General features: G+C 39.3%; 2 protein-coding genes across 4 annotated transcripts in view; one reads left to right on the forward strand and one right to left on the reverse strand.

Moving 5' to 3' along the window:
- The window catches only part of CENPP (centromere protein P), a 113,899-nt gene that overhangs the window by 79,138 nt on the left and 8,669 nt on the right, over window positions 1-26,092 (forward strand). The gene's annotated exons all lie outside the window — the stretch shown is intronic.
- Window positions 1,182-16,320, reverse strand: ECM2 (extracellular matrix protein 2). Its single transcript, XM_036390742.2, has 10 exons — window positions 16,116-16,320; window positions 12,473-12,752; window positions 8,023-8,211; window positions 6,307-6,786; window positions 5,871-5,986; window positions 5,058-5,193; window positions 4,135-4,292; window positions 3,680-3,819; window positions 2,236-2,562; window positions 1,182-1,570 (listed from the first exon to the last, which is right to left on the reverse strand). The coding sequence occupies exons 2-10, from the start codon at window positions 12,726-12,728 to the stop codon at window positions 1,366-1,368; spliced, it is 2,007 nt and encodes a 668-aa protein (XP_036246635.1). The 5' UTR covers window positions 12,729-12,752; window positions 16,116-16,320; the 3' UTR covers window positions 1,182-1,365.

Here is a 26,092-nt window from a genome sequence, read left to right on the forward strand (position 1 = left end):
GTTTTATAGTAAAGCCCGTTCCACTTCCAATATAATTGGTAATTTTGAAGAGTGGATTTGAGCTGCTTCCAGCTGACATACAGAAATGTTGTGCAAGTTTAGTTGCTGTGTATTTCTGAAGTGAGCACCCACCCATTTGTTGTGTCCTTCACCCCTTGGCTTCTTTCTTCTTCTTGGTCTCCTGCCTCTGCTACTGTTGTGCTCCATTTCAAGAACATTTTTCCTTCACTCTCTGTCTCACTACTGGGGCTTGACTTTGGTGCTGTAACTTCACTTTAGGTCACATCCCACTGCTGAGGGCTTCTCGTAGGAACAACCTCCACAGAATGATGTCAGGCAAGCTTGGTACTCATTGTACTAAACCCCCACAGGGATAATCTTAGTCAAATCACTTGCCAAAAATTCACTTTTATGGTATCTTAATAGTGAAAAAGCACACCTTGGAGAAAAAATATAAATAAATTTTGATTAATCTGTATTTTAGTGGTGTTATCCCATGCAAATCCAGTGGAGAATTTCTTTTGGGTCTTAGGAGTCTGAATGTTTGATAAGAGAAGAATTCTACTTGAATGAAAATACTTGCAGCAATATGTGGTGTTTTGCTTAAATTTATTATAAGACTACATATCCTGTAGAGTATTAAAATATAATAAAGTAACTATGGTACAAATGAATGGAACCTATTACTGTGACTTTAAAAATCATTCTAAAAAATTAAAATGTGCTTTGCTTAAAAAAAAAAAGCATCCAGATAGAAATGAATTGCTCATTCCTCTAGGTCATCAGAATCTGTGTTTGAATACAGAAGTTTTTAGGGTCATTTAAAAACCAAATAATTTAACTTTTTTGCTTAAAATTTTACTTGGAAGAGAGCTTAATACTGCAAAATGTTTGGTAGAAAATCCAGTCCTGTGTGTGTTTTAAGAAATTTGATTCCTGCATTGCTAGAATGTTCATAGCTCAAGGATTTTTATCTCTTATGTACAACTTTTACAGTTGATGGTACCACTTAAAATGTTTTAAATTCAGTTAAATAAGATAGGACCAAGCTGAGGGTTTAGTTATATTCTTAAATCCTAAAATATGATCTTACAGAGGGTGTGCCTGGGGGCACAGTTTGATCTGCTGTGTTTAAGCGAATAGTGTTAATAGAAATAAAAATAGATGTCATACTCTTAAGCTTCAATTTTTACATTTAATGGTTTTATAATGAAACAATATGAAGAAACACACTGCTACCTTACTTCAGTATCATATTTATGCTAGTAGGAAGGGTTTAAATCAGAAATAAGCAGACCAGTGAGTAGAGAGAATAAATAAAACTGCATTTCTAGAGATGAGGGTTACAATGCAGAATTGGGGTGTTTATTTGGTCTTCTGTGGTTTAAGAACAACACTGCAATAGGATCTTATGCATGGAAATGAATGTGGGGAGAGCTGCCTTGTGTTGATGTAGTTGTTTTCAAGGTGAACATGTTCCAGGTGGGAATCTTCATGCTCCTCCTCACTGTGGTCATGCTCGTCCTCGTGGTGGCTCTGAGTCCTGCAGATGCGTTCTGGGGGCACCCTCCTGTGACACAGGGGAGGAACCATGTTCTAGTCATGTTCTATTCATGTTCTAATCATTGCAGAGAACTCTCAACTTCATCATTTATTTTAGAGTTGCTATTTAGATATTTGAAAATGTTAACTTCATCAGTACATTAAATTTTCTCAATTACATGTTTACTGAGGACTTTCATTCTTTTGAATATTCTCTCTGCATTGTTTTCTCATTTATATGACATACTGAGTTTTCCTGAGGAAAATATTGCCAGGTGTTGCTGAATGGAAACTTTGTCTGACACATGGGAATTCTCTCCTTGTCATTCCTTTCCTTTCCAAAGCAGCACAGAGAGCCTGGATTGAGCACGTGGCTCCAGAGCTGGGGCTGGTGGAACCTGCTCACCAGGTGACTCCAGATGCTGACTCCTCCCATTATTTTGTTATCACTTTGGGCTCTGCTCCAGGAGCAGAAAAGCTGGTGATTGCTGATGATGAGCATTTTCAGTAACTGCGAGGAAGGGGGAAATCTTTCTTCTGTCATGTTAAGAAATATTGCAGAAGAAAACTCAGCATTCAGCTCCTCCTTCAGATTTTTGTAACAAATATTTACTTAAAAATAACAAATTCCTAAAGCAAAGCATATCTTATTTATTTTAATGTCATTAATGTAAAAAAGAGCTTGGAAATTACCTTATTTTATTATTGTTGAGTCTTAGAAAACGTAGTTTTCTCATTTCATCAATCCCAAAGGGTACAGCCTTCAATTCATTGTGATCCAAAAAAAGCTCCCTCAGGGAGTGGTAAGCTCCAAAAAATGACACTGGGTCAATGCCATCATCAGTGAGTTTGTTAAAGGACAGGTAGAGATACTCCAGCCCAGGCCTCATGTGGCCAAACACATAGCCTGGAATTCTTTCAATCTGATTTCCTATAAGTACCAGATGGAGTAAAGACTTTGGCAGGTAGGAGGGAACATGATACAACTTATTGTAAGAGAGGTCAATTGACTCCAAGTTCCTGCATTAAAGGAGAAAAGAAAAAAAGGCTGAAACCCCCCTGAGCTCCTGGCCTGGCAGTGCTGTGCTCTGTGCAAGGCTCTGCTTCAGGGACATTGCCAGGGAATGACATTTCCAAAGGAAATTGGATTCTGATAATGGGGCAGAATGTGTTTTATGGAACATGGTCATGCATAATTACTCTGGGAATAGAAATAATGAAGTCATGAATTACCAATCAAGCACAAGGATTTTGTTGATGGGAAGAGATCTCCAGTAATGAGGATGGGGGGCTGGTGGGGAGCAGAACAGGGGAATCCCATGGGAGTCATTTGGGATTGCTGCAATGAGTTCCACTGAAAAACTGGAATTACCTTGGGATTCCAGTCATTATCCCATTAACAGGGAGTTTTAAGCTTTGTTCTGAAGCCCATTAGAAATGGAATTGTGGGAATGAATCAGTCCCCTGTGCTTCACTTCCAGGCATGAGAGATGCTGTCAGTAGTAACAGGGTGGTTGTTTTCAGCTTAAGCAATTCACAAATTCATGAATCAAGGGATAGGGCTGCAGCTGCCAGTGATGGCCAGGTACCCTGCTCAGCTTGGCAAATTATTTAGCAGGAAAATCAAAAGCACTATCATCTTTTACTGCTTACATTCTCATTGCTCTCTCTGCTTATGTTCTGCTCTTAGACGATGCAGCTGCACGATCTTCCCTTCATCTTATTGACTTTTATAATTTTTAATCCAATGGGAAATAAGGTTAGGGGTAGTATTAAATTAATTTTAAATTACCTCTGAGATAATTATGTATCAATACTAAATTACTGTATAATTGTATATAGTATTATTTATAATTAATGTTCATCTTTGAATAGGTGGTCAGAAAAAATATTGACTTTTATGTTAATATGGTACAGATTTGAGGGAGATGATCTTTCTATTTGACAGCTGACTGAGTATCTTCTAGATTATACAATGAGGCAAAGGAAATTTAGAAAAGTTAGCAAAGGAAAACAAATCAAAGCATAATTACAATTCTAAGTTAAAAGTAATGAAGTGCAAATATTTATTTGATTATTTGACTCACTAAAAACAGAGAAAAATGAAATAAATGTATTTTAAATGTCTGGTACTTACTCTTGGTTTATCCAAGCCAAAGGTGCTATCCTGTGCTCTTCTAATTTGTTATGCTTTAGCCCAATGATGTTGATATTTCTGGTGTGGTTAAAGCAAATTTCTGATACTTCTTCAATTTGATTATGTTCAAGATATAACTCCTGTAAGTGCATTTGGGAAGAAAATTTGTGAGATCAGAATGGGCTGAGTTTTCCCATTGCAAATTCCAAGTGCAGCAATTACCTGTCCCCTGTATTCCCTGGTCTATGTTAATTCTGAATCTCAACCAGAGTCAGTTTGTAGCTGGAGTGGCACCTTCAGAAACACAATTTTTCAAAGCTTTTATTTTGTTTTCTCATTTGTGAGACTACATATTGCTTTGAAAGGGCAAAGAGAAGGAATTTCATCTCTTTGGGTGTTTGTTGGCTGGGTTGTTGTTGTTAGTATTTATTTTGGTTGTTTTGGGTTTTTTTTACCTCGAGAGTGGCAGGAAGACCTTGTGGTATAATTCTAAATTTATTTCTTCCCAGTCGCAAATAGGAAAGACTTTTCAAAGGATAAAAGGCCAAAGGACTGACATTTGCTTCACTAAGTTTATTTCCTTCTAATTCCAGAGTGACCAAGTTCTTTAAACCTAAGGAGAAAAAGTTCTTCAGTTAATTAATGCCATCTTATATCTTGTTAAAATACACGTTCACAATTTAACAGTCTTAAACATTACCCAGATCAGTTCACAGCAATGAAAAATAAAAATGAACTGATTTTATTGTCTCATAATCTTGGACTTGTTCATAGGTTTGCAGAGCTTTAGAGACTGACCACACTTTATTTACATTTTCCTCTCCCAGTCCAAATGGAAAGGGCAGCAGCTGATCCAGTTTAGATGGGACCCTTTTGGCAGGAGAGGAAAAGAAGCAAAAAAGTCCATCAAATTCTGACATGGATGGTGCCCTTTCTTTCTTCTTTCTTTTTTTCCTCTCAGCCTGTGTTTGAACTGGCTTCAAATGATCATGGTTGATTCCAATTATATTCTCCTTTATTTTATATGGACATCAAATTCTGTTCACTTCCATGCAATTTAAAAATAACTAAAATGGTTTCACCACATATAAAGCCATCAGGTTAAAGGTGGGGATAGGTGGTGTCTTCAACATGCTTCAAATTCACCTCCACTCAGTGACCTTAAATATAAACTACTTTGGGAGAGGAGCAGTTGCTCCTAGGGGAAAATATAATTTTAAAATACTTTGTCATGCAAGTCTTTCAGCTTTTGCTGCCTGTTAAAGAAATGGCACTTTAAAGCTAGCAATTATTTTTCTATGTCAAACCAGGTTCAACATTCAGCTTTTCAAATTTATTTTTGACTGTTCATATGATTGATAGTAATTTTTTGAAATACCTTTTAAGCCGTCTTCATCAATGGTATGAAGTTGGTTGTCATTTATTTTTATTTCTTCCAAAGTTGATGGCAATTCAGAGGGAATAAGTACCAGCATATTTCCATCCAAATACAAACGTTTCAGCTTTTTCAGGATCTTATCACAGGGATGAAGAGCATTTATATTATCAAGGTGCACTATATGCAGTTAAATATCGAGTTAAGATTTTCTTAAACACACACTCTCTAAGGTTTTTCAGCAGCAGTGCTGTAGTATCCAGTGTTTTGAATGAAAAACTATTATTTTTTTCCTGTCAGTCTAATTAATAGGTTACTTTCTGCTAAATATTAACAAAAGTGCCAGGTAATGTCACATGTAACTCAGAGCTTCCCCACAGCCCTGCTGCAGCTCCCCAGGATCATTGTTTGCATTCCTGCTGCTCTCTGTGAATTGTGGAAGTATTGCCTCACTACACTGGGCAGGATTTAGGACTTCAAAGTACATGCATTTAGAAATTACATGCTTATCCTCTTGATCTGTGAGCAAACTGATCATTTTCTGTAGGTCAGCAAATTTCCTCAGGCAGAAGGACAGCAGCTTTCAGTAACTGAGGGTTATTATGCTTAAGGCAGCTTAAAAGATTGGTATGAAAAATTATCATATCTTAATTTTAATTCTTGATTATGCTGAGAGATTTCTCAAAGTAGCTATTGAATTATACAATCCTTACTTATACAAGGTGCAAAGTGGTTTAGATCCATAAACTGAAAAGCAAAAACATTATTTTAAGCAGCAATTATGGAGAGGGTAGCAGAAGAGTTCGGCTTTCTTACTTTGAATGCTTTGGGACCTATGCCAGGAGAGGTAATGTTATTTTTACTCAGATCAATCCATTCCAAATTAGGTATCCCATTGAATGCTTCATCTGAGATAGTAGTGATGCTATTTCCTGGGACAGAAGGCAAGAAAAAAAGTAATTAAATATTTCAGTAATGAAATACAGTCTGCACTTGAGGTAATATTGCATCTAGAAAATATATCACAAAAATAGCATTATGGACAGTAATTTTGTGTAGATGTATTCATCTTAGTATTTAAACATTGGCATGCAAATCTAATGTTTTTCATTTCTTGTTTTAAAGGCATAGCTGTAAAATTAGCTCTAAAACTTTTCTATATTAAGGAATGACAAAGCATTAACAGTGCTGTTGACGGCATTTGAGGGTGGATGATGTTAGAGAAGTCATGCAAATTAGATCCATTAATTACCTGTAAGGTCTAAACTCGTTAGGTCTGGATCTGAGATGGGAGGTATTTGTGTAAGTTTGGCATTAATGCAGCTTACTGTGGTGTCTGTTGTGGAACATCCAGATGGCAAAGGAGGAGCTTCTATGGGTGGAACAGGAATTGGGAAATGAGATGGAATTCTGAAAGCGCCATCATCTTCATCACTGTCATCCTGCTCATCCCCTGCAGCTCCCGTTCTGGGGGCAGGCAGCCTCCCTCTGCGCCGCCCTTTGTGCCTCCGGCGATTCTTTTTGCCTTTCCTTTTTCTTTTCTTCTCCCCTTTTTTGTGACCCTCCTTGTCCCTGACCTCTGTCACTGCTGTTGGAAGCAGCTCATCCTTCTCCATGTGAGTTGGTGCCGATGGCAGAACATTGGTGGTGTCGAGGTCCTTGGGCTCTGGGGACTCACCAGACATCTCACTGATGTCATCCAGTGAAATTATACTGGAGTCCAGCGAGGAGGCTGGTGAGGGAAAAAACAGCACAACAATGCAGGAGAGTCTGATGAAACTAAAATATTAGTAAGCACTGTTTCCCACATACTTTAGAAAATTATGCCTATAGATTATTCCTCTTAGAATACGATTCAAAGAATAAAAATGTGGTCTTAAATTGCTGCTTGAGAAAAGAGACACTTGACTGAGAAATTATGGAAGCAACCATAGAGATGGGTTTGTACACAGCTTCAGTTCCTGAGAACTCCAGACAAAAAGGTGGAAAAAGTAATATAACTTTCATTATCTTCCTTTTTGACTTACTATTAATTATGGGGTTTGTGTTGATGGAGGTGTCTAAGAGGAAAAATAATGTGTCTGAGACTGGGAGCTAATTTGGAAAAAATTCACAAAGGTCAAGACTTGTTCTCCTCCAAAAGGGATTGTCAGGGGAGGAGTTGGCTGCAGGTGGGGATCTCACCAGGGAAATGCATTAACTCCATTACCAAAATGCAGTTTTTACTTCCATAATAGGACAATTCTAATAAAAGGAGTTCAAATGTCTCAGTCAACATGACTTCCAGTTCTACAGAGAATTCCTATGATGTCTTATCTCAGAGTGTCACATGCAAATACACACAAGGATAAATATTTCTTACAGTAGGAGATTGAGTAGAGTACTTTGCAGATATAAAAAAATGGGAGTGTGGGAAGGAAAGGAAGGAAATCACATCTCATGTTTATCTCATCCATTCCCTTTCCTTTAAAAGGTACCAGTTTTATTTAAATTACTGTGAAATACCAAGATTGTAGTTCTGGGGCTTCTCTTGTGAATTGACTTTCTTCTCTTGATTTACACCAAATTGCTGCCTGTTTTTGCACTCCTAACAAAGATTTACCACTCTGTATGTCTAATACATCAATAATGGCCAGTAGTTATTGATTGATCCTTTGTAAATAGAAGTGGGATAGAAAATATAAATAGTTGTTATTTCTTCATACATTTACAAAGTTCTGTAAAGGTAGGGGGGAAGTAAAAAAAGAAATGCAATTATCTTTACTATTGCATACTTAGCATCATCTTTTCTTTCAATGTTGCATCAAAATCATCTAACAGAGTACTCAGAGAAACTGAGGTCAACTTGAGTAGAAACTCTGAAGAGCTGCTTTTACCATAGAATTCAGGATAACGTGTACCTTGTAACTCTTGGGATCATTAAATGCAGTGTTTATGTAAGGTGTTAACAATCTGTGGTGTCCCATACCAGTCTCAGAACACACTGGGCAGCACTCTCCTGCAGGAATGACGCTGTGGGAACATTTCAGAGGGTGGCACATGGCTGTGTCACAGATCACCTGGCCCTGGGAGCACAGGCAGGTGACGCAGGGCTGGGGAGACCACACGGCTCTGTCGAACATGATCATCCCGTTAGCTGTGCACTGCCCCTTCTTCCCTGGGAACACACAATGGCACACGGGAGTTAAACAGCTTAAAGGGAACCCACAGGGCTCATTTACAACTCTGCAAAGAAGCACTACTATTTTGTTCTCATTTCGAAAATATGTTAAATACACCCTATTGAAAGGATCTTATCATTATTCCTTACTTTTCATTGCTGTATTTTCTTCAGCTTATTAGTAATCTCCACTTATGGAAAGCTTGAGTATTTTTTCCAGACCTTCTTCTATTCCTCTCTTGTGCACTACAGATCTTTTCTAGTATCTTGCACATTAAATGAGAAAATTTTATTAAGGACCTGCAGAACTGGGAGGGTAACAATATTCAGTTTATAGTGACAGTTCATAGGTTTGGTAGAAGTAAACCCATTCTGGGATAACTGATGAGATGGCAAAAATCTCCACTTCCCTGTAATTTGCTTTATCTGAAAAGCAAAAAACCAAAAAACCTCTTTGCTAGAAAAGCAATAATCTAGAACAACTTGTGCTATGAAATACTCTGTCTCCCAAATTCCTGGACATATATCTACAAAAGATTGCGATCTCCCCAGGGTACCAGTTGAAATTTCCAGAAAGAAATGTAATTTTGTAAGCTGTAGTCAGATATTCAGTCAGCAAGTGATCTGGAGAGCACAGAGACTTGGGGAGGAAATTAATCCCAGTCTTCCTTTCCTTCCAGTGATGGAGTTCACCTCAGCAGAATCTTCCCTGGGCAGTTCTCACCAGACCCCAGGATACACATTGCACTTTAGCACGTGGCTTTTTAGTTTTGGTCTTTTGAGAGAAGGAAAACCAAGGTTGAGATTCTTCATCCCATGCAAATATTCCTTTTTCTGTGTGTACCTCTAAATCTTGTTGAGAAGCTGAACTCCCTCACACCTTCCTTTTCCTCTTTCTAACTGACCTAAGAATGCATTGCTGCAGTGTTGTTTTGAGATGAAAACCCATTTCCAAGTTAACTTCGTACTTCCCTGCTTATAAAGAAGAAGAAATTTCCTCTTTTCCTATTCAGTTTGACTTCTTCCTTCAAGATGAAAAATTAATACAGTGGAAAAATCTTGTCTCACCTGAATCTGCATGCCAAGAGACTTTCACTTGTGGTGCACAAATTGTCTTTGGAGGGGTTCTTTGCAGGGTTTGTTTTCCAGCACTCTGCCCTACTCCATGCCTGGGTGTTTCGTTTTAATAAGAGTATTCAGGATAGCCTCTAAATAACCTTGTAAGACTATTGTAAATATTTGGTTTGAAGTGTCTCTGGTATTAACATTTGTCTCAAAATGAGGCATTTTGCAAAGTCTTTCAAGGTAGTCCTACTTCCTAAGAAAGGTTCTTCCTTTTCTTTCTGCTCAAAGACCACTGGATATCAATCTGTTTTCTACAATAAAAATTAATTATCAGAATCTTCCAGTCTATTGGATCCTCTATATTCTGTATATTTTTAAAAAATGCTTTGATTTAAATTGCTCTTACAATGGAAAAAGCAAGAAATTAAAGCTTTGAGTAGTTGCATCTTGTTTTTTCAAAGATCTGGGACATCTCTGCCTCATTTCAGCTGCATAAAGTTGTGCTCTAAGCAACTCCAACCATGTCAACTGGAGGAGGAGAGGAATTAGCCCAGGCCAAGTGTTAGTTGGCTTTAAGTCCCTTGTCATTCCACCCAGGTATCTGCAATCCAGCTGTTTGCTGGATCCTGACTTTGGGGTTTATGTGCTTGCCAGTACACCACAATACTTCTTTTAAATAACCTCCAAAAGAAACACAAAACGAATCCTGCACTTTCTCATGTTAAACAATAAAACAATAACTGTTCCAGAAGAGCATAATCTGGCCTGAGAAGGAAATTCTTCTGTGCTTCCTAAAATTCTTTCTTTTGTTTTAGCTACCAGAGTGTATCAGAAGTCAGAGCAAATCTTGTCTGAATAAGCATAAAGATCTGAGTTATCAGGCTTGGCCTCTGCAGGCTTCTTTAACAAATGATCCTTTGTTTTCCTGTGTACATTAGAGTTGCATAAAAGGCAGGAGCAGTGTGTGCTCAAAGAGGGGAGAAGTGGGGGGTGAGAGGGATCAGAGATGGGGCAGCAGCGAACATCCTACTCTGCTCTACCTAAGGGACAACTGCAAATTACCTCAGGCTGTGGCCAACTGTTTGATTTAATTTGAATGTTCACATGGCTCTAATCTGGAGGAATTACATGTCTGGTTACTGTTAAACCTCCATTTAGCTGCTAATTTTCATCCTGCATGTGTCTGTAAATTTGGGTGGGTTTGGTTTTTTTTTAGTCTACTAAGAGCAAAACAAGTAGCTAAGAGAATGGAAATTAATGTTTGGATTGCATTTTCTTCTATTCTGAAGCATGATTAATAATAGTGTTCTATTATTTAATAGGCTCTGTTTTTTCCAAATCTGACATTAACTTGAAAACATTTTGAACTTTAAAAGCTAGACTAAAAAATACCTTGTGGTTCCAGTCTTTGGCAGATGAGCATAGGACTTTTAACCTTTGGAAATATGGTGTAAATTCAGCATGGAGTTCCAAATAAAATGAGTTCAGTGGTTTTAGCTCAGCTTTTGGATGCAAGTCCAGATAGAAAGAAACAAGCGGGGCGGGGAGGGGGAAGAGCTGTGCATTATTTCAGCATGACTGATGGTCCTGACAGAAACCCTGGAATATCTTACATGAAGTGTGTGCTACTTACATGGTATTTTCCTCTGTTTAATTTTAAAAATATTTTCAAATTAGATGTTTGACATTAGTAATATGTATAATGTTGTAATACACACATGAAAATACCATAGTGTCCAGAGTTTTGCTAGTTTTCCTATTCAAACCCCTTACTTTCAAATATTTTATTTTAAATGGTTCAGCCTTCCTGAAGTAAGGACTCACAACAAACAGTAATTGTGGAGAAAATGTGGCTGATTTATGTTTGGCCATTTGAGACCTCTTAACCCAGTGGTCATGTCTGTTGTGTGACACTGAAAGGCTTAAATTCTTGCTTATAAAAATAGATTATTATTATTATATATAGAATATGGGAATCAGGGCATTCTGTTTTGATTTTTTTCCATAAAATTCATTAAACTGCATATAAATATTTTACTTAGTGTGTGATCTCTTGATGGAGGAATGGAAATATCTGTATCCATAAATACAGATATTATGTTATTTATGCATACAGAAATACAGAGGTGAAAATCTCTGGATCACCAAGAAGGCAAGTTTTATATAAATCATACTACTCAATTTCTGTTAAATAAATCTGGGTTGTCAATATGCATGGAGCATAAGAGTGGTCTTGTGTTGAATGAGTAGGATTTTTTTCTCTTTGAACTCAGTTTTCCATCATAAGGGTCCCACTTATAGTGTAACTTCCGTATTGCAGCTGCTACCAAGTGTTATTAAGTTATTTACAAAATCAAGAAATATTCCTGAAGGTTTGCATGTGCAATTTGCTTTTCAAAAATGCAACCCATAAAGTAAAAATAAAAACTTAAATCTGTTTTAATTACCATTATTGTTACTGGTGTTGAGGCCTCAGTGAAATGTTAATTGACTTAGGAGATATATTGAGCAATAAATTCTTCAAAATGGCCTTCAAACTTGGAACACAAGTTTGGAACGCATTGGAAACGATGAAAATACCCCAACAAATGTCTTGTTTGTAAAGATCAAAAAATAATGCAGAAAACTTGCAGGAAATATTGGTGTTACTTGGCAAAGCAGGGTTTGATAAAAAGCCTCATAATGCCAACGACAAAATCACTGCAGAAGGCAGCAGGAATGTGTGGAAGTAGAGTGTCACCATGATATTTTCTGAAAAATCCTGAGAAGCTGAGAGGCCTCAGGAACAAAATGTAAACAATAATTGTCTGCTGCTGTGGAATGCTATAGGTGAATCTTTGATTGGTCTCATGGGGTTGTTTTTAATTAATGGCCAATCACAGTCTGGCTGTCTCAGACTCTCAGAGAGTCACGAGCTTTTATCATCATTCTTTTTCCTTCATTGTTAGCCTTCTGATGAAATCCTTTTCTTCTATTCTTTTAGTATAGTTCTAATATATCATTTTCTTTTAATATAATATATCTCATGAAATAATAACCAGCCTTCTGAAATATGGAGTCAAGATTCTCATCTCTTCCCTCATCCTGGGACCCCTGTGAACCCCACCACATTAGAGCTAAACTAAAGCTTTGATGAGTTGGTCTGTGTGAAATGAGGAGTGAGCCCGAAGGAGCAGAGGGGCTGTGTTCTCACCTGGTAGGACACTGTAGGTGCTCTCGTGCTGGCCCAGTCCCACCAAGGAGTCAAAGACGCCCACGACGCTGTCATCGATGGTGAGGAGCGGGATCCTGGGCCCCGGGGGCTGCAGCCCGGCTGCCCTGGGGCTCCTGTGCCCTGCCCTGGGGAGCATCCTCCTCCTCTGCCTCCTGCCAGGGCCACCTTCAGCTGGGCACAGATCCCTGCACAGCCAGAGGAGCAGGAAATAACAGAGCAGGGATAGTGCCTGCATCGTCTATGGGTCCCACAGAGTGCCCTGGAAAGGGGAGAAAAGAGGGAAATCAGGGACCTGCAGAGCTTTTAGGACCATGTCAGTCACACACCACTTTTCAAGGCAGGTGAACTTAAGAAATGGTAGGTCAATAAAACCAAGGTTCCCCTTGGAAAGAAGTTGCCCTCTGAGAGCTCCAGTGACCAGTTTGATTGTAGTGATTCTCAAGAGTCCCCATCAAACAGGTGCTGGTTTGTGTTTGGGGTTGCACTTGAAGAGGTGGTTTAGATTTGCAGTGCCAGAGCATTGGCTGTTCAGTAATTGTTGCTGCTCCCAGCAAGTGACTTCTTGAGAGCTCTGTAAAGTGTGTCTTCCTTTTTTTATTTCTTCCAGTGTTGTAACTTCTGAGTGAGGGAATGGAAAAGTAACAGAAAAATGCCCAACTCATTTGCAATGTGCTGCCCTAAAAGCTTTTGGGTTGGCATTTCTGTGCAAGATGCTTTTTCACTGTAAATTAAGAGAAGTTGCTTTTCCATTCATCTCTGGCCATCCTCTTCTCTAACAGGATCTGCTTGGTTCTGCAGAGGAGACCTTCAGGAAGATTGTGCTATTTGTGACATTCCACAACTGCTTTTCCAGGGGAAGTTCTTATGAAGTATAGGCCTCTAGTATGGTCAGTCTAGACTGAGTTGTGTTCTGCATTTACTTATTAAAAAATTCAAAATAATTGAGCCTTCTTATGATTGTGACAGAAAAATTACATTTACTGTCGCCAATAGGTGGCATTCCAAAACAGAGCAGTCAGGATTCAGGAGCACAACAAGGAAAGAAATCCAGCAGTGGATTGCTGTACCAGTGTGGAAGTAAGAGCCTGTACATCAGAGACATTAATGATCTGTCAGAGCTGTGTTGCATAATTCTTTCAAAATGGAAATGCTGCTGTCCTGTGGCCTGTTTTAGCTGAGACAGCACAGACAGGAGACATTTGTGTTCTTGGGAGAGTGAGAAGGACTTGGAGCTCTTGGGCTTTGTGGCCAAGACAAGGCTTAGAGCATGGCCATAGTTTTTCTCTGAAGAAGTTCTGAGGGAATTAAAAAATGCTTTTACTTAATGTTCATCAGTCTGGCTTTGCATGTCATCTTTCACTTTGGAGTTAATCTTATTATAATAATATTGTGTAAATACTGGACAGTATTATTTCAGGAACTTGAACTGCGGCTTTGCCTGAATTAGATTTTGTTTAAAAGCTTGTTCATCGTGGTATTTTCTGATTCACAGAACAGGTCACATTTTTGGTACGAGTTGTCTAACTGTTCTTTAATATAAGGCATGTGATTGATTGCATGTTTTCCATGCTTTCCATATCATAATTCTCATATATTTTTTTTATTCTCGTGTTTTAAAATGAGAAGTTGGCAGTAAATCAGCTTAAGAGTATGCATTTTACTTCTTTTTAATATTGTCGTTTCTGTGATCAACTATTTTAAAATTAAAACGTTTTTGTAAGTTTAGGTATTAATTTGTAGGATTTGAAGTTAATATTTTTATTTCTATATGAAGGGAATTTGAGATGCAAGCGTCTCACACAAATATTCACAGCATCTCCTGGAATGGCGGGTTTTGAAATGAATCCAAACTTTAGTTTGCTGCTTTCTGCCCCTCAGAAATCACTTATTCCAAAATGCTGTATAGACTCCGTGGCCTTTTATTTACTGCAATTATTGTAAGTTAACATCTCAGAGAGATGCAGAAGCTTGCCCTCTGCACTGAAAACGCCTGATCTTGTTGAGAAAGTGCTCGTTTCTGAGTGCCTCAGGAGAAATGAGCCAAAGCCTTTGGTGTCTACCTTGCGTGGTAATGAGTGGCTGTAAAATTACACAGGAAACTTCTGTTCCACAGGCTGGGCTGAGACACACTGAGAGCCCTCAGGGAAAACTGGATGTACAAAGGAAAGGCTTGGCCATGTGTGTTCATTCTGTCAAGTTTCTGACATCTTAATTATGGTTCCATTTTTCTGGGATACTCTATAATAACACCAGAGCTGTGCACTTACAGTGCTGCTACATTGCACTTGGGCTTTTTTAACATTTAACCATTTCTTCCTGTGACCAGAGGCACATAATGGCATGACAGAAATACTTTTCCATTCTTCATTTCTTTTTAAAAAGTCAGGAATAATATAGAGTGAATTATATTACATGAACTGTACAGATGTTAATGTACATTAAAAGATGTTTTGCTAGGAACTTAAAGAGTAAAATTCTGTAGTAAAGCAAATTATTATAAAATGAAACTTGGTTTCATAAAGTACTTTATAAATACAAATTTTTGAAAATCAGAAACAAAACAACAGAAAACACACCACACCCCCCAAAAAAAAGTCTTTATAAACTAATCCTGTTCATATATGTGAGTTTATATGCTGATTTTTTACACCAATTTACCTCTTCCACAGTGAAAGCTTAATATTGCTATTTTCAACCAAATTATGTTCTCTGCATGCAAAACACTGGGCTAGTGAGTTCCTTTCCTTGGCTTAGTTGAGAAGTGCTGCCTTACAGTTTAAGGCCCAAATTGTGAAAGGCCTTGGGTGCTTTGGGCCTTTCCTGCCCATGTCTGGGATGCTCAGATTATCTCTCAGGAGGAGGCTGTATTTTGTATAGGGCCAGCCAGCTTTTAGTTTGGGGAAAATTCAGACTATTCAATTTATGACTTTCATAATAAATCATTGCATAGTAAAATACAATTAGAGATAGCCAGTGTAATGAAATCATTAACTGTTTGTGTTGCCAGATAGTCAACATGGCTGCATTGCTTTACCTTTTTTCATTTTACCCACAAATATTTAGATCAGGAACAGTATGTGAAAGTATTTACTTTTACTTTGTAATATGTTCAGTAATTTGTACCTTTATCTTCAGTACCTGTCAGTTTCCTATTATGTTAACAGAAATAGTTAATTTTTAAAGGAGAGACCCTTTAGAAATGCCAGAGTATCAGAATTTATTAAATAATCTATCTTCATCCATTCAGTCAAAATGCAAACACATTTCTAAGATGTCAGCATGATTTCTCCTGACACACAGGGGTTAAAGAGCTTTACTAAGATTTTTCACTCACTCTTTTTTAAATGCATTGCACAGAAATTAATGACATTTACCCACAGCAGCCAGACCAGTTGCACTTTCTGTTAGTTTCAGTTGGATGTGCGTGGCAAACATTCAGACAGAACAAAAAGCAGCTCAACGGGTATTGCACACTTTATCTAGAAAGGCATTTCTCTTCAGTATTGCTAAATATAGCCCACATCATTTCATTCCAAATATTACATATTTGCAAAGTTAACATGAAGTTTAAGCCATTCAACACCATGCTTTAAGCAGTAATTTAAAATGTAAAACATTTTACCTTGTAATCTAACCTAACAGCAGATTCTGCTTGCTGTCATTTAGTCTCCCGTTGCAAATGAAACAAAATCTCAGTGATATCTTTAAAACAAACAGAGAAACTGTAGGGATTGTTGAACCATGTGAGCTGATTCCTTAGTTAAGTCTGGAATAGCTTCTTCCCCTGGGGAGCCAGGGCTGAGCTGTGTGTGCAGAGCCTGTGCTGGTGCTGGGAGCGCTGGAACCTCGCTCGGGCAAATGAGGAGCAGCACAATGCCTCTGGTCCCGAGGCTGACAAGGCACAGCTGGAAATCCTTTTCCACTGCTGCAGCCACATAAGGAACAAGGAAATGGAGTGTTTGCAAAAGAAACAAAAAATGTGTGTTTTATTCAGTGATGGGTTATGTATTTAGAAGTTTAGTTTCCAGGTGGCATGACTTGAATGTAGATTTATATAAAATAATAAGATCTAATACACTTTGGCAGATGTAGCCTTAACATAAAAACATTTCATAAAGTTAGAACGTTTTTTTTCAATTCATGTTTTCCTAATCCCCTCCTGCACTTAAAGCCTGTCATCTATAAGCAGCAAGCCTTTTTGTTCAAGTTTTAGCATGGAAAGTTTTTCTTTTGTCCATTTACAGCGATGATTTCACTGCAAGTTGTAGCTTATGCATGGAAAATAAAACGACTGAAGCACTTTCCCTTCATTTTTTCTCTTTGTAAGGCTAATTACATCCTGAAACATGATCCTGAAGCTCAGCTCTGCAGAAGCTGCAGGGAAGTTGGTGATCCAGAGAGGAGAAGGGAGGGAGTTAAGGGTACATTACCACAGGTCCTGTGTGTGCCAGCAGAGCCTTTTTCCTGCATCCCCAGGTGCTCCGAGGGTCCAGGGGGTCTGGGATGGGTCTGCTGAGCTTCAAAATGACAAATTCACCTGGGACACCGAGTTTTCTGAGTTCTGCTGACATTAAAAATCCGTAGTTTCCTTGAACTCCCAGTCTGAGGAATATTTAGACAGATAGTCATGGAATGGTGTAACCATTGAGTTAACCATAATTGTCAACTGGTGTGTGGTGGAAAGATACTGGGAGAACACATTGTCTCTTAAAATAGGCATCCAGTTCCTACTGTGCTCTGCTTTGCAAAGGCAAAAGAAGAAATATTAAACTTTGGTAATTTATCTGGAGCTGTTTGAAAGAAAAGGAGACAGTCACATAAAAAATGGAGTGAAAATCTGGATGGAAGGACCTTAAAGTTTATCCCATTATCGGGGACACCCTCTACCATCCCAGGTTGCTTCAGCCCCAGTGTCCAGCCTGGCCTTGGACACTTCCAGGGGTCCAGGGGCAGCCCCAGCTGCTCTGGGAACCTGTGCCAGGGCCTCACAGGGAAGAATTCCTTCCCAATCTCATCTAACCCTGCCCTCCTTTACCTTAAGGCCTTTCCCCCATGTCCTGCCACTCCAGGTTCTTGTCCTAAGCCCCTCTCCAGCAATATGGGAGCCCCTTTAGGCACTGGAAAGGGCTCTGAGGTGTCCCCAAAGCCTTCTCTTCTCCAGGCTGAACAGTCCCAAGTCTTCATTAGTGAAGTGTAGGTTCAGACACACCTTAAGAGTTCCTTCAGGCAGCTTAGGGGATTTAGGATTTTCACTGTATGTCTGTGAGGCCTTTGCTTATCTTCTCAACTTCTATTCAGGAAGTAAAGACAGCCTGAGGGATCTGCCAAGACACAGGTGCCTCTTCCTGAAAGTGGCATTGCACCTTCCTGCCATGAGCAGTGACACTTGATAGCTGTATGAGCTGTTAAAGAGTGACCCGTGGCTGCCTGGGACCAAGAAGGTTTAGGATTTTTAACTGGAAAAAAAATGTGTATGAGAATGGACATCATCTGCTGCCTTTCAATAAGATTTAAATCTGTGTAAGATTAATAATTAGATTGGTTTTAATATTGTTGTTTACTTTAAAATTTTCCATATAAACTTACCTAGTCGTAATAACTAAAGAAAAAAGCTGTATATTCTGCTAAAAGTTCAGACTAGGATGGCAAATTTTTTCAGACATACACAGTTCAGATAGTTTTCTGTGTGAGTGCAAACACTGCTGTGTCCTCAGGGATCTGATATTGACTGGTTTTATGGGAATGGTTCATCCAAAAGTGCAGAGCAAGCTGCCAATCTCGGCTTCATCTGCAATTTGTGTTATGCCTGTCCATCCCACAGCCAGTTGTTGGAATGAGTTGTGCAATGGGAGTGCTTTGGTCTGTTAAGATGCCTCAGTGTGGAATTGTGTCCTTTGAGGAGAGAAGAGGCAGACTAAACAGCAGTGAAAAATAATTAGCATAACTTTTATGATTTTATATCTTAGGGCAAACTGCCACTGTTGGTTTGTGTCTTGAGCCATAGGATGTGAGAAATGGCTGTGGAAGGCTGGAGCCTCTGGCATGGATTCTTCTCTTTTCCTCTCACAACAAGAACTGTTAGTCAGTGTACAATAATACTGCTGTTGTTTTCCTTTTTTATCAATTTTGTTCCTTTCTTTAGGAGGCAATGGAGGGAGGGAAAACATTCACTACTGTGCCTATCTGACCCTCAGAGGAGGTCAAATTAATGTATAAGTTAACAGAATCTGTGATGCTGAGAAAAGCTTATAGATTTTCATCTTCTGTTTGAAAGGCCACTTAAATACATGGAGAATGGTGAAACAGGAGGAAAAACTTTGGTTTCTCAAAAGCCTTCGAGGTGCCTGCAGTGGAATATCTTTGTCATCAAAGAAAGCCAGCAGGCTGAAGGAATAGGAGGAGAATATCTTGAAAATAAAAATCGTTAGGCCAACTTAAGTGTAGAAAGTATAGAAGAATCCAGAGTACTCTGTATGTATGAAAAATACAGAGAAAGAAGAGTTGAAATGACTGCTTATGGTCACAGCATACAGAGAGCATGAAACTCAGTTCTGTATCATACCTTGTAGGAATGGAATCTTTTATCTGCAGAATGGCCAGAGCGAGTGGGATGGGAGCAGGAATTGCCTTCACTGAGGCAGTGGATGACAGGAATAGCCTGGCTGAGCAGAGCAGAGGAAATCAAGGGTTCACTTCAGCCAGCCCTGAGCATTCTGTGGGGCTGGAATCTCCTCCCCACCTTTCCCCTGGCTGCACTCAGGAGCTCAGGCAGGCCAGCGAGTCCAGCCTGCTGCTGGGAGCAGGGCAAGGGGCCAGAGCAGGGCTTGGTCCTGCTGGTTGGAAAGGCAACAAGTCTTGGGATCTTTTGGTGGTCGCTGTGACCCCAAGAGATGTTAGAAGTCTCTTTTCCCAGCCCAAGCACTTGCAGAAGGAGTCAGAGCTCTTCAGTTCTTGGTCTCAAGGTTGTTTATTGTTTCTTATCTATAAAAAATTTTCTCCTGCCCTGCTGAGGTCCATCCAGCAGGACAGTTCCAGGCACTCTGCCTGTCCCCAGGGTGGTGTTGTGTCTTTATACTAAAAACTACATATACAGTGTTTACAATAACTTTCCAATACCCAGTCACCTATGTTAGACAGTGAGCTGCTACTCTAAACCAATCTGTAAATGCCAACATCACAGCAGAAGATGGAGGCCAAGAAGGAGAAAGGCTGGACACACCCAGATCCCTCCATCTTGCCCCCTGAATCCCCATCCTAAAAACCCTAAAACCTACTTCTTCACCCCATGATAACTTCACTATTATTCTACCTAAACTGTTGTGGCTTGCTGATCTTCATCTAAGGTTGGTAATTTGCTCCATGGGTCAGAATCAAACCCACAGGTGTTTTGGGCTCCGTGCCAGGGTCTCTGAGCCCCCTGGCAGGGGTCTTGGACAGCCAGAGGGATGTCCTGGGGTCCCACAAACAAGGACAGAGGCAACCCCTCTTGGCTGCCCAAGATCTCAAGATTTGCTTTGCCTTCTCTTCCTTTATCCCCTTCCTCCCCTATCACCCTCACAAGTTCTTTTCTCAGCCATTTCAAAATACTCAGCCAAAGTTTACAGCTTCCCTTCTGACTCCATTTTGCAGACTTTATACCTTTATTTAATAATTACAATCTGCTTGTCCTGTCCTTTTGTTCTTGAGCAGCAAAGGATAACTGGTTGTCCCCATCCTTCCTTTTTAACTCTGTAATATTCTGTCTGTACATGTTACAGCCTGCTATGGGGCACTACAGGGCAGTGGCCACCTGCATATACAGATTTTCCTTTTCTCATCTCTGTCCTGAAACCCTTTGTGTTATCTCCCTTGTGGTGCCATAGGTGAGCAGTAGCGATATGCAGACCTCTGATCATTTTATATGCTTGCAAAATATCCATTTCCTTGGGGGAAGCCCAGACCTTGGTACCTGTTACCATGTCTCACCTGACACCAAAAGTACATTCTATAGATTTAAATGTTCCACAGTCATCCTTATTTTTTACAGCTTTCTCTCACATTTATATTATTAATAGATATTTTACTTATGCCTTCTGGCTTGCTGTGTTACTTACAGAAGGGCTGTGTTGAAGTTGGATCTGTTATTTAATTAAAACATTGATAAAAATATCATTTCCATAAGTCAAAAAACACATCCACATTCAGGAATGTGAGGTTATTTCTGCTTCGTTCAAGAATTGGAATAAAAAGAGACAACTGAAAATTACTGCAGCGGTTTTTTAACCTTCCAATGAAATATAAGAAAGGAATGATATTTTTAAATTGCTTTACTCTTAGTTGTCATGATGAATCCATGCAGTTGCTGCCTGGTTTTGATCAGAGACAAAGACAGAATCCTAAACTTTGCAATTACTTATGTGGTTTACTCTTTTTAACATCAAACACACAAGTTTATAGTTGGAAAAAAGTAGCAACGGGGAAAAAATTTTCTAACTGTTAAAGTCAGCACAAAACATGAGATGGGGAATTTGGGATTGGCAGCACAGTGCACTTCTGAAACCTGTACCAGTTACTGCATTCCTTCTGGAATCAGTGGTCACAAACATCCTTATGGAAAAAAATATAGGAAAAGATGAAATACTGCTGGTAAACCTTGAGATATTAAACACAGGTTTCCTTCACATATTTACAAATATTAACAATACATTGCAAAAATCATAGGGTACATTGTTAGGTGGGAATAAACCTAAAATTGCAATGGGAGATGTGTGTGGCTGGGAGGTATTTACATTTTAAAAAGCTTAATTTTCAACTGTAACTGAATCCTAATTGCAGAATATTAATATTCATTAGAACAACTTTCTGAGGACACTAATTATTGCCACAACTCATTGTCTCTTGGTTAGGTTTCTATTCAATCCCACAGCATCAGTTTTAATTTGTGGTATGTTTTTTTCACATTATGTCTGAAATGCCAGTGACCAGAGAGATGAAGTAGTTTGTAAAACCTTTCTTCAGAGGTACCTGAAATTAAAGCTTTTCCATATTGCCTCTATGTGCATTAATGAAGGAATGCAGAGGAATCTTCATTTTATCATTACCTGGAGCTGTTCCCTGTGGTGGTCCAAAGCAAGGTGCCCACCTACCTTGACTAAACACAGCTTTAAACCCCATTGTAACAAACGTGGAAGCTTTGCCCTGTCCTCCTGCCTTTCTGTCAAATCTTTCACTTCTTTTTTGGGGTTCAAATGGTGACACTTCCCTGTGTATTGGGTAGTTCTGTTTCAGCTATGTGCTGACTCATGTTTTTCCAAAATACTGAACTCAGCACATCCTCTGTGTGTCTGAAACAGCACAAAGGGCTCAGCCTGGGGCGTGGTTCCCTCCTGTGCCAGTAATGAGCATTGTTACTCATCAATAGAACTTGGAGGTTTCCAACTTTTTTTCTGAAATAATTGTGTTTTGCAGCAGTTGTTCAGTTTCCAGCATGAGCCATAAGCCTCCTGTAGGTTTTCATTGATGTTGTTACTTCTCATACCCAGTTCCATTTCTTCAAAAGGTGACTACATCCCACCAGAGAAAAGGGGCAGTGTTTCTCTTAAAGATTGGGCTAGAGTGAAAAGATGGAAAATTCTGTTTTAAATAACTATATCTAGAAATATGTAATTTATATATAGGAAATACTGAAAAATTTTAAATAGAGAAAAGTCTGCATTTTAAATATATTAATTAGAGAAAATAAGGGTATGTAATTATTTTAGTGGTCTTTCTCTATTTGTTTGCCCTTCTCATCTGGTTTCCATTTTCTTCCTCGTGCTTGGTTGCACTTTCCACTTCCATATAAAACACTATGTACTTCTCTAAAAAGTGAATGCATCTTTTTTTAAGCTTCTCTTGTGCACTATTTCCATCTCAGACTGTATCAGAACTGACATGTGAAAATTGAACTTGATCTTACAGATAAAACTGGTGGTTTGAAATGTCAGTGGGGAGACAGGGTTGGGTTCCTGTGACTTGCTGCTGATATCCCTGTTGTTTGGGGCCTCAGATGTTTTCCCCTTGGTTTTAAATTTAAGCAGGAATTAGTAACAGGATGCCTGTCCACTGAGAGACTGTCTCAGGAAGGAGATGTAAACTGAGGACACAAATATTTTGAAGCATTTTAGTCAAAACGAAGGATTTGTTGGCAGCTGGGACAAGAAGACACTTTGAGGACAATAACAAAGTTTGCTTGTGGTTTCCTTTTAGATTTAAAAATTAGTTATCTTTGCCTGTTGATTCATGTTTTTCCCATTACAAACAGTAGCATCAAATGGTTTGTTTGGCTGAATTAGTGGACAATGACAAAAATTATTTGTACAGAGTTCTGTAGTGAGAGTCTGAAGGGACAGAATGGCAGAATACATTTGTGTATGTGTCTGTACAGATATCTATTTTTTTAATTTAACTATTAATACCATATTGGTATTTCTGATTATCAGCTTTCTGGAGATTTATAATTCCAGAGTGCACAAATTCAGAATTGACTGCAAGTCAAAAACACCCATGAAGTGATTAATTATGTTTGCTTTATGGCCTGATGGCATTTGTGGCCAAATTTTGGCCACTCCAAACAAACAGGAGTTGTGTGTATCTCCTGACACTCCAGCACAGTTCCCCCTGTGTCATCTTCCAGGAAGGAAATGTTAAAAACAAACAAAAATGACCTCTGAGCAGGTTATGTTTTTCTGGATGGCTCTGGGTATGGTTTATAACCATGTCTTGTTGAAGGAGAACATTGGTGTGGTTTGGTTTTTTCCCAGGATCAGACAGACTTTGCCAATCATTTTTATGATGATTTCTCTCTGTTCTTCACATTAAATGCTGTGTGTTCCCTTTCCTTTGGGAACTGGAGGAATCATCAAATGGCTGGAGAACAAGCAGAGTTATTTCTGAAACACTGAGTTTGTTCTCATGATACAGGATGAGGAGAAGTTTGGGGCTGGGGGCAGAGATGGGTTCCCTTGTAATTCCTGTTGTACCAACATATCCCACGTGCTAGACAATCCCAGCTTCCCTCTTGGACACTCCTGTGGAAATGCTTGCACAGGCTTTGATGTCAATGATCCCTGTGGGTCCAGCCCTGGATATTGTACTTTTCTGTTATTTATTTGCTACTTTTTCTGTGTCTCATGGCCTTTGCTTCTATTACACAACATGAATTGTCCAAGGTGGAATAACCCGATTTTGTTTCAGTGAGTTGGGATGTTTTATAAGGTCCATTCACAGCAAGTTCTTGGGGAACTGTGTGTTATGGTATTTTTGTCTCGTAGGAATTAGCAGGAAAGATCCTGTGAGTGAATAAGGATTGAACAGTTAGACAATAATTCTGAATTCATAGGGAAATGCTTGAGATCAGAAATGTGATTTTGGAGGTCTAGGAGCTGTACAGCTACAATTGGAATTATTTTAAGAGGTTTTAGGAGGCACAAATACGTGCATAGTCTAGACAGTGCTGCTTCTGCACTGGCAGGGGCAGCTGCAAGAAATGTTAATGCAGGAGCTGAGTCCAAAACAGGGAGGGGGGAAAATAGGAAAAGCCAAAGGTGAAGAATATGCTGGAGGCCTCAGATATTAGAGCTCAGTGTGTTTGAGAAGAGTCATCCAGAGGTCTTTCTACAGTGGAAAAATGATATTGAAGTAATCCAGAATTCCATTTTAAATGTTATGATGCTTGCCTTTCTTCTCGAGTTTTCCATGGGATTGTCTGGATATCCCTTATGGTTCCTGCTGTGGTACTGGGCCTGGCTTTGGGAATGGAGACTGAGTGTTACAGCCTTGGTTTTTAGATGAGCTGGGGGTAACTCCATGTTTAAATTCTGGGAATGGAAACCTTCCTTTTGTCTGTTGCCTAAATTTCCTTTTTCTTGAACTATTTTTACTCAAGAGGGTTGAGGGCTCCTTCCTCAGATGTGTCTGTGTGAAAGGCTGGGAAAGGTTGGTGCTCCAGGATCCAGGCTGCAGCAGGCATTATTCCTCAGCTTCTAGGACCAATCTCCTGCTTTGTACACAAGGAAAACTTGAAACATTCACCACGTTTGCACACAGGAATGTTTGGGTCACTTTATTTTCTTCAAGCTTTAAAAACACAAGAGAAATGAACTGATGTCTTAGGAAACTGAAAAAGGAGAAAGTTTTAATATTAACTACTTTCCTTTCAACTGGGTTTCTACCAGAACAAAACATATTGTTAGCAACAGTTTTGAAATGTTTCTGCAAGGCCAGCAATTGAAATTCAAATTATGAAATGCCTGAAGTTTGCATTGAGAGTGAATGAAATGCACTGGCAGCTGCACTGGTATTGTCAGTGAGTGCTCTTTGTGTTGTTGCAGTACCTAAGCAATGAAACAAATATTTATCCACATGCATCACACAACATTCCTGGCAGTGCAGCTTTGGCCTTTAGGAACCAAATAAGGTGGAGCATAAGGAGACGTTTTTGCCTGGCAGCTGCCTGTGATTTCTCCTTCTGCATACACTAAAGAATTCTCCTTGCTGCCCTAAATTCTTTTCTACTCACCAGTACACCAATATTTGAGTCAAAATCCAATTTGTTTTGAGAGATTTGGTCAAAAGTATAACAAAGTTTGCACACATACAGTGCTAAGGTTTTCAGTGTTCCTTATTTTTGCTTCTTTTTGTTTTTTTGGGGAGGTTTTGCAGCTTTCTTGTGGAAGTTATTGAGTAGATCAAAGTTTGAGGATAGTTGACCAATTTTGCAAGCCTGTTATTTAGCAGTGGATTGACAACTTTACACTTTCACATATACAATAATTATAAATTAGTGAATCTCTTCTTGCAGATTTGTGTCTTCTCAAGAATATTCCCTGTGTCCCTCTTGTTTGTGCTAGGGATGTGTTTGGAAATGTGAAATGTGTTGTTGACAGCCAGATCTGAAGGGCTGTGTTTGGGTATGACATGAAAAGAATTCAGTGGGTTCAAAGCTTCCAAGAGCTTTTCAGCTGGACTCATTCCTGCTCCTGTTGATAGCAACAGGCACTTCAGCACTGCATGCTAATATTTATTTTCACATAAGCAGCTGAGAATTGTAAATAACCAGACAAATGAAAGCTACTGGGTGGCAAATTTCTGTGGAGTCTGTCCAAAATGTAATGTTTTGTAGAACCATTAAAAGAGGATGGATGTCTTATGGGAAAGATTTCAGTGTATCTGCAGTATGTTCTATAGGAAATATAGGTCTATAGCTTCACTTTTGACCTAATGCAAGTGTTAAATCTTTTTGTAAAGCTCGGGAAGAATAATAGAAATACTGCAGAGGTGTTTGTGAAAGGAGGATACACATGGACATGGCCGTGCATGTTCGAGGAAAAATCTGATTTTCTGGAGGCTGGTGGGTGATTATTGTACGTGTTCAGGAGGAGCTGTGCTGTGGACTCTGCTGTTCCTCTCTGAGAGCAAATCCAGTGGAGCTAACACTGGGGCACAGCTTTATTGGGGTGCCAGTCCCACAGGGGTGTTGGGGCTGTGCTGTGCCAGCCCAGGTTCCTCCTGTGTGCAGGGAAGGGCAGGGCAGAGCTGCTCTTAGACACCAACAGGACAGCACAGGCAGATTCTGGCAAA

Source organism: Molothrus ater, chromosome 11, assembly GCF_012460135.2.
Source record: "Molothrus ater isolate BHLD 08-10-18 breed brown headed cowbird chromosome 11, BPBGC_Mater_1.1, whole genome shotgun sequence".
Classification (NCBI taxonomy): Eukaryota; Metazoa; Chordata; class Aves; order Passeriformes; family Icteridae; genus Molothrus; species Molothrus ater.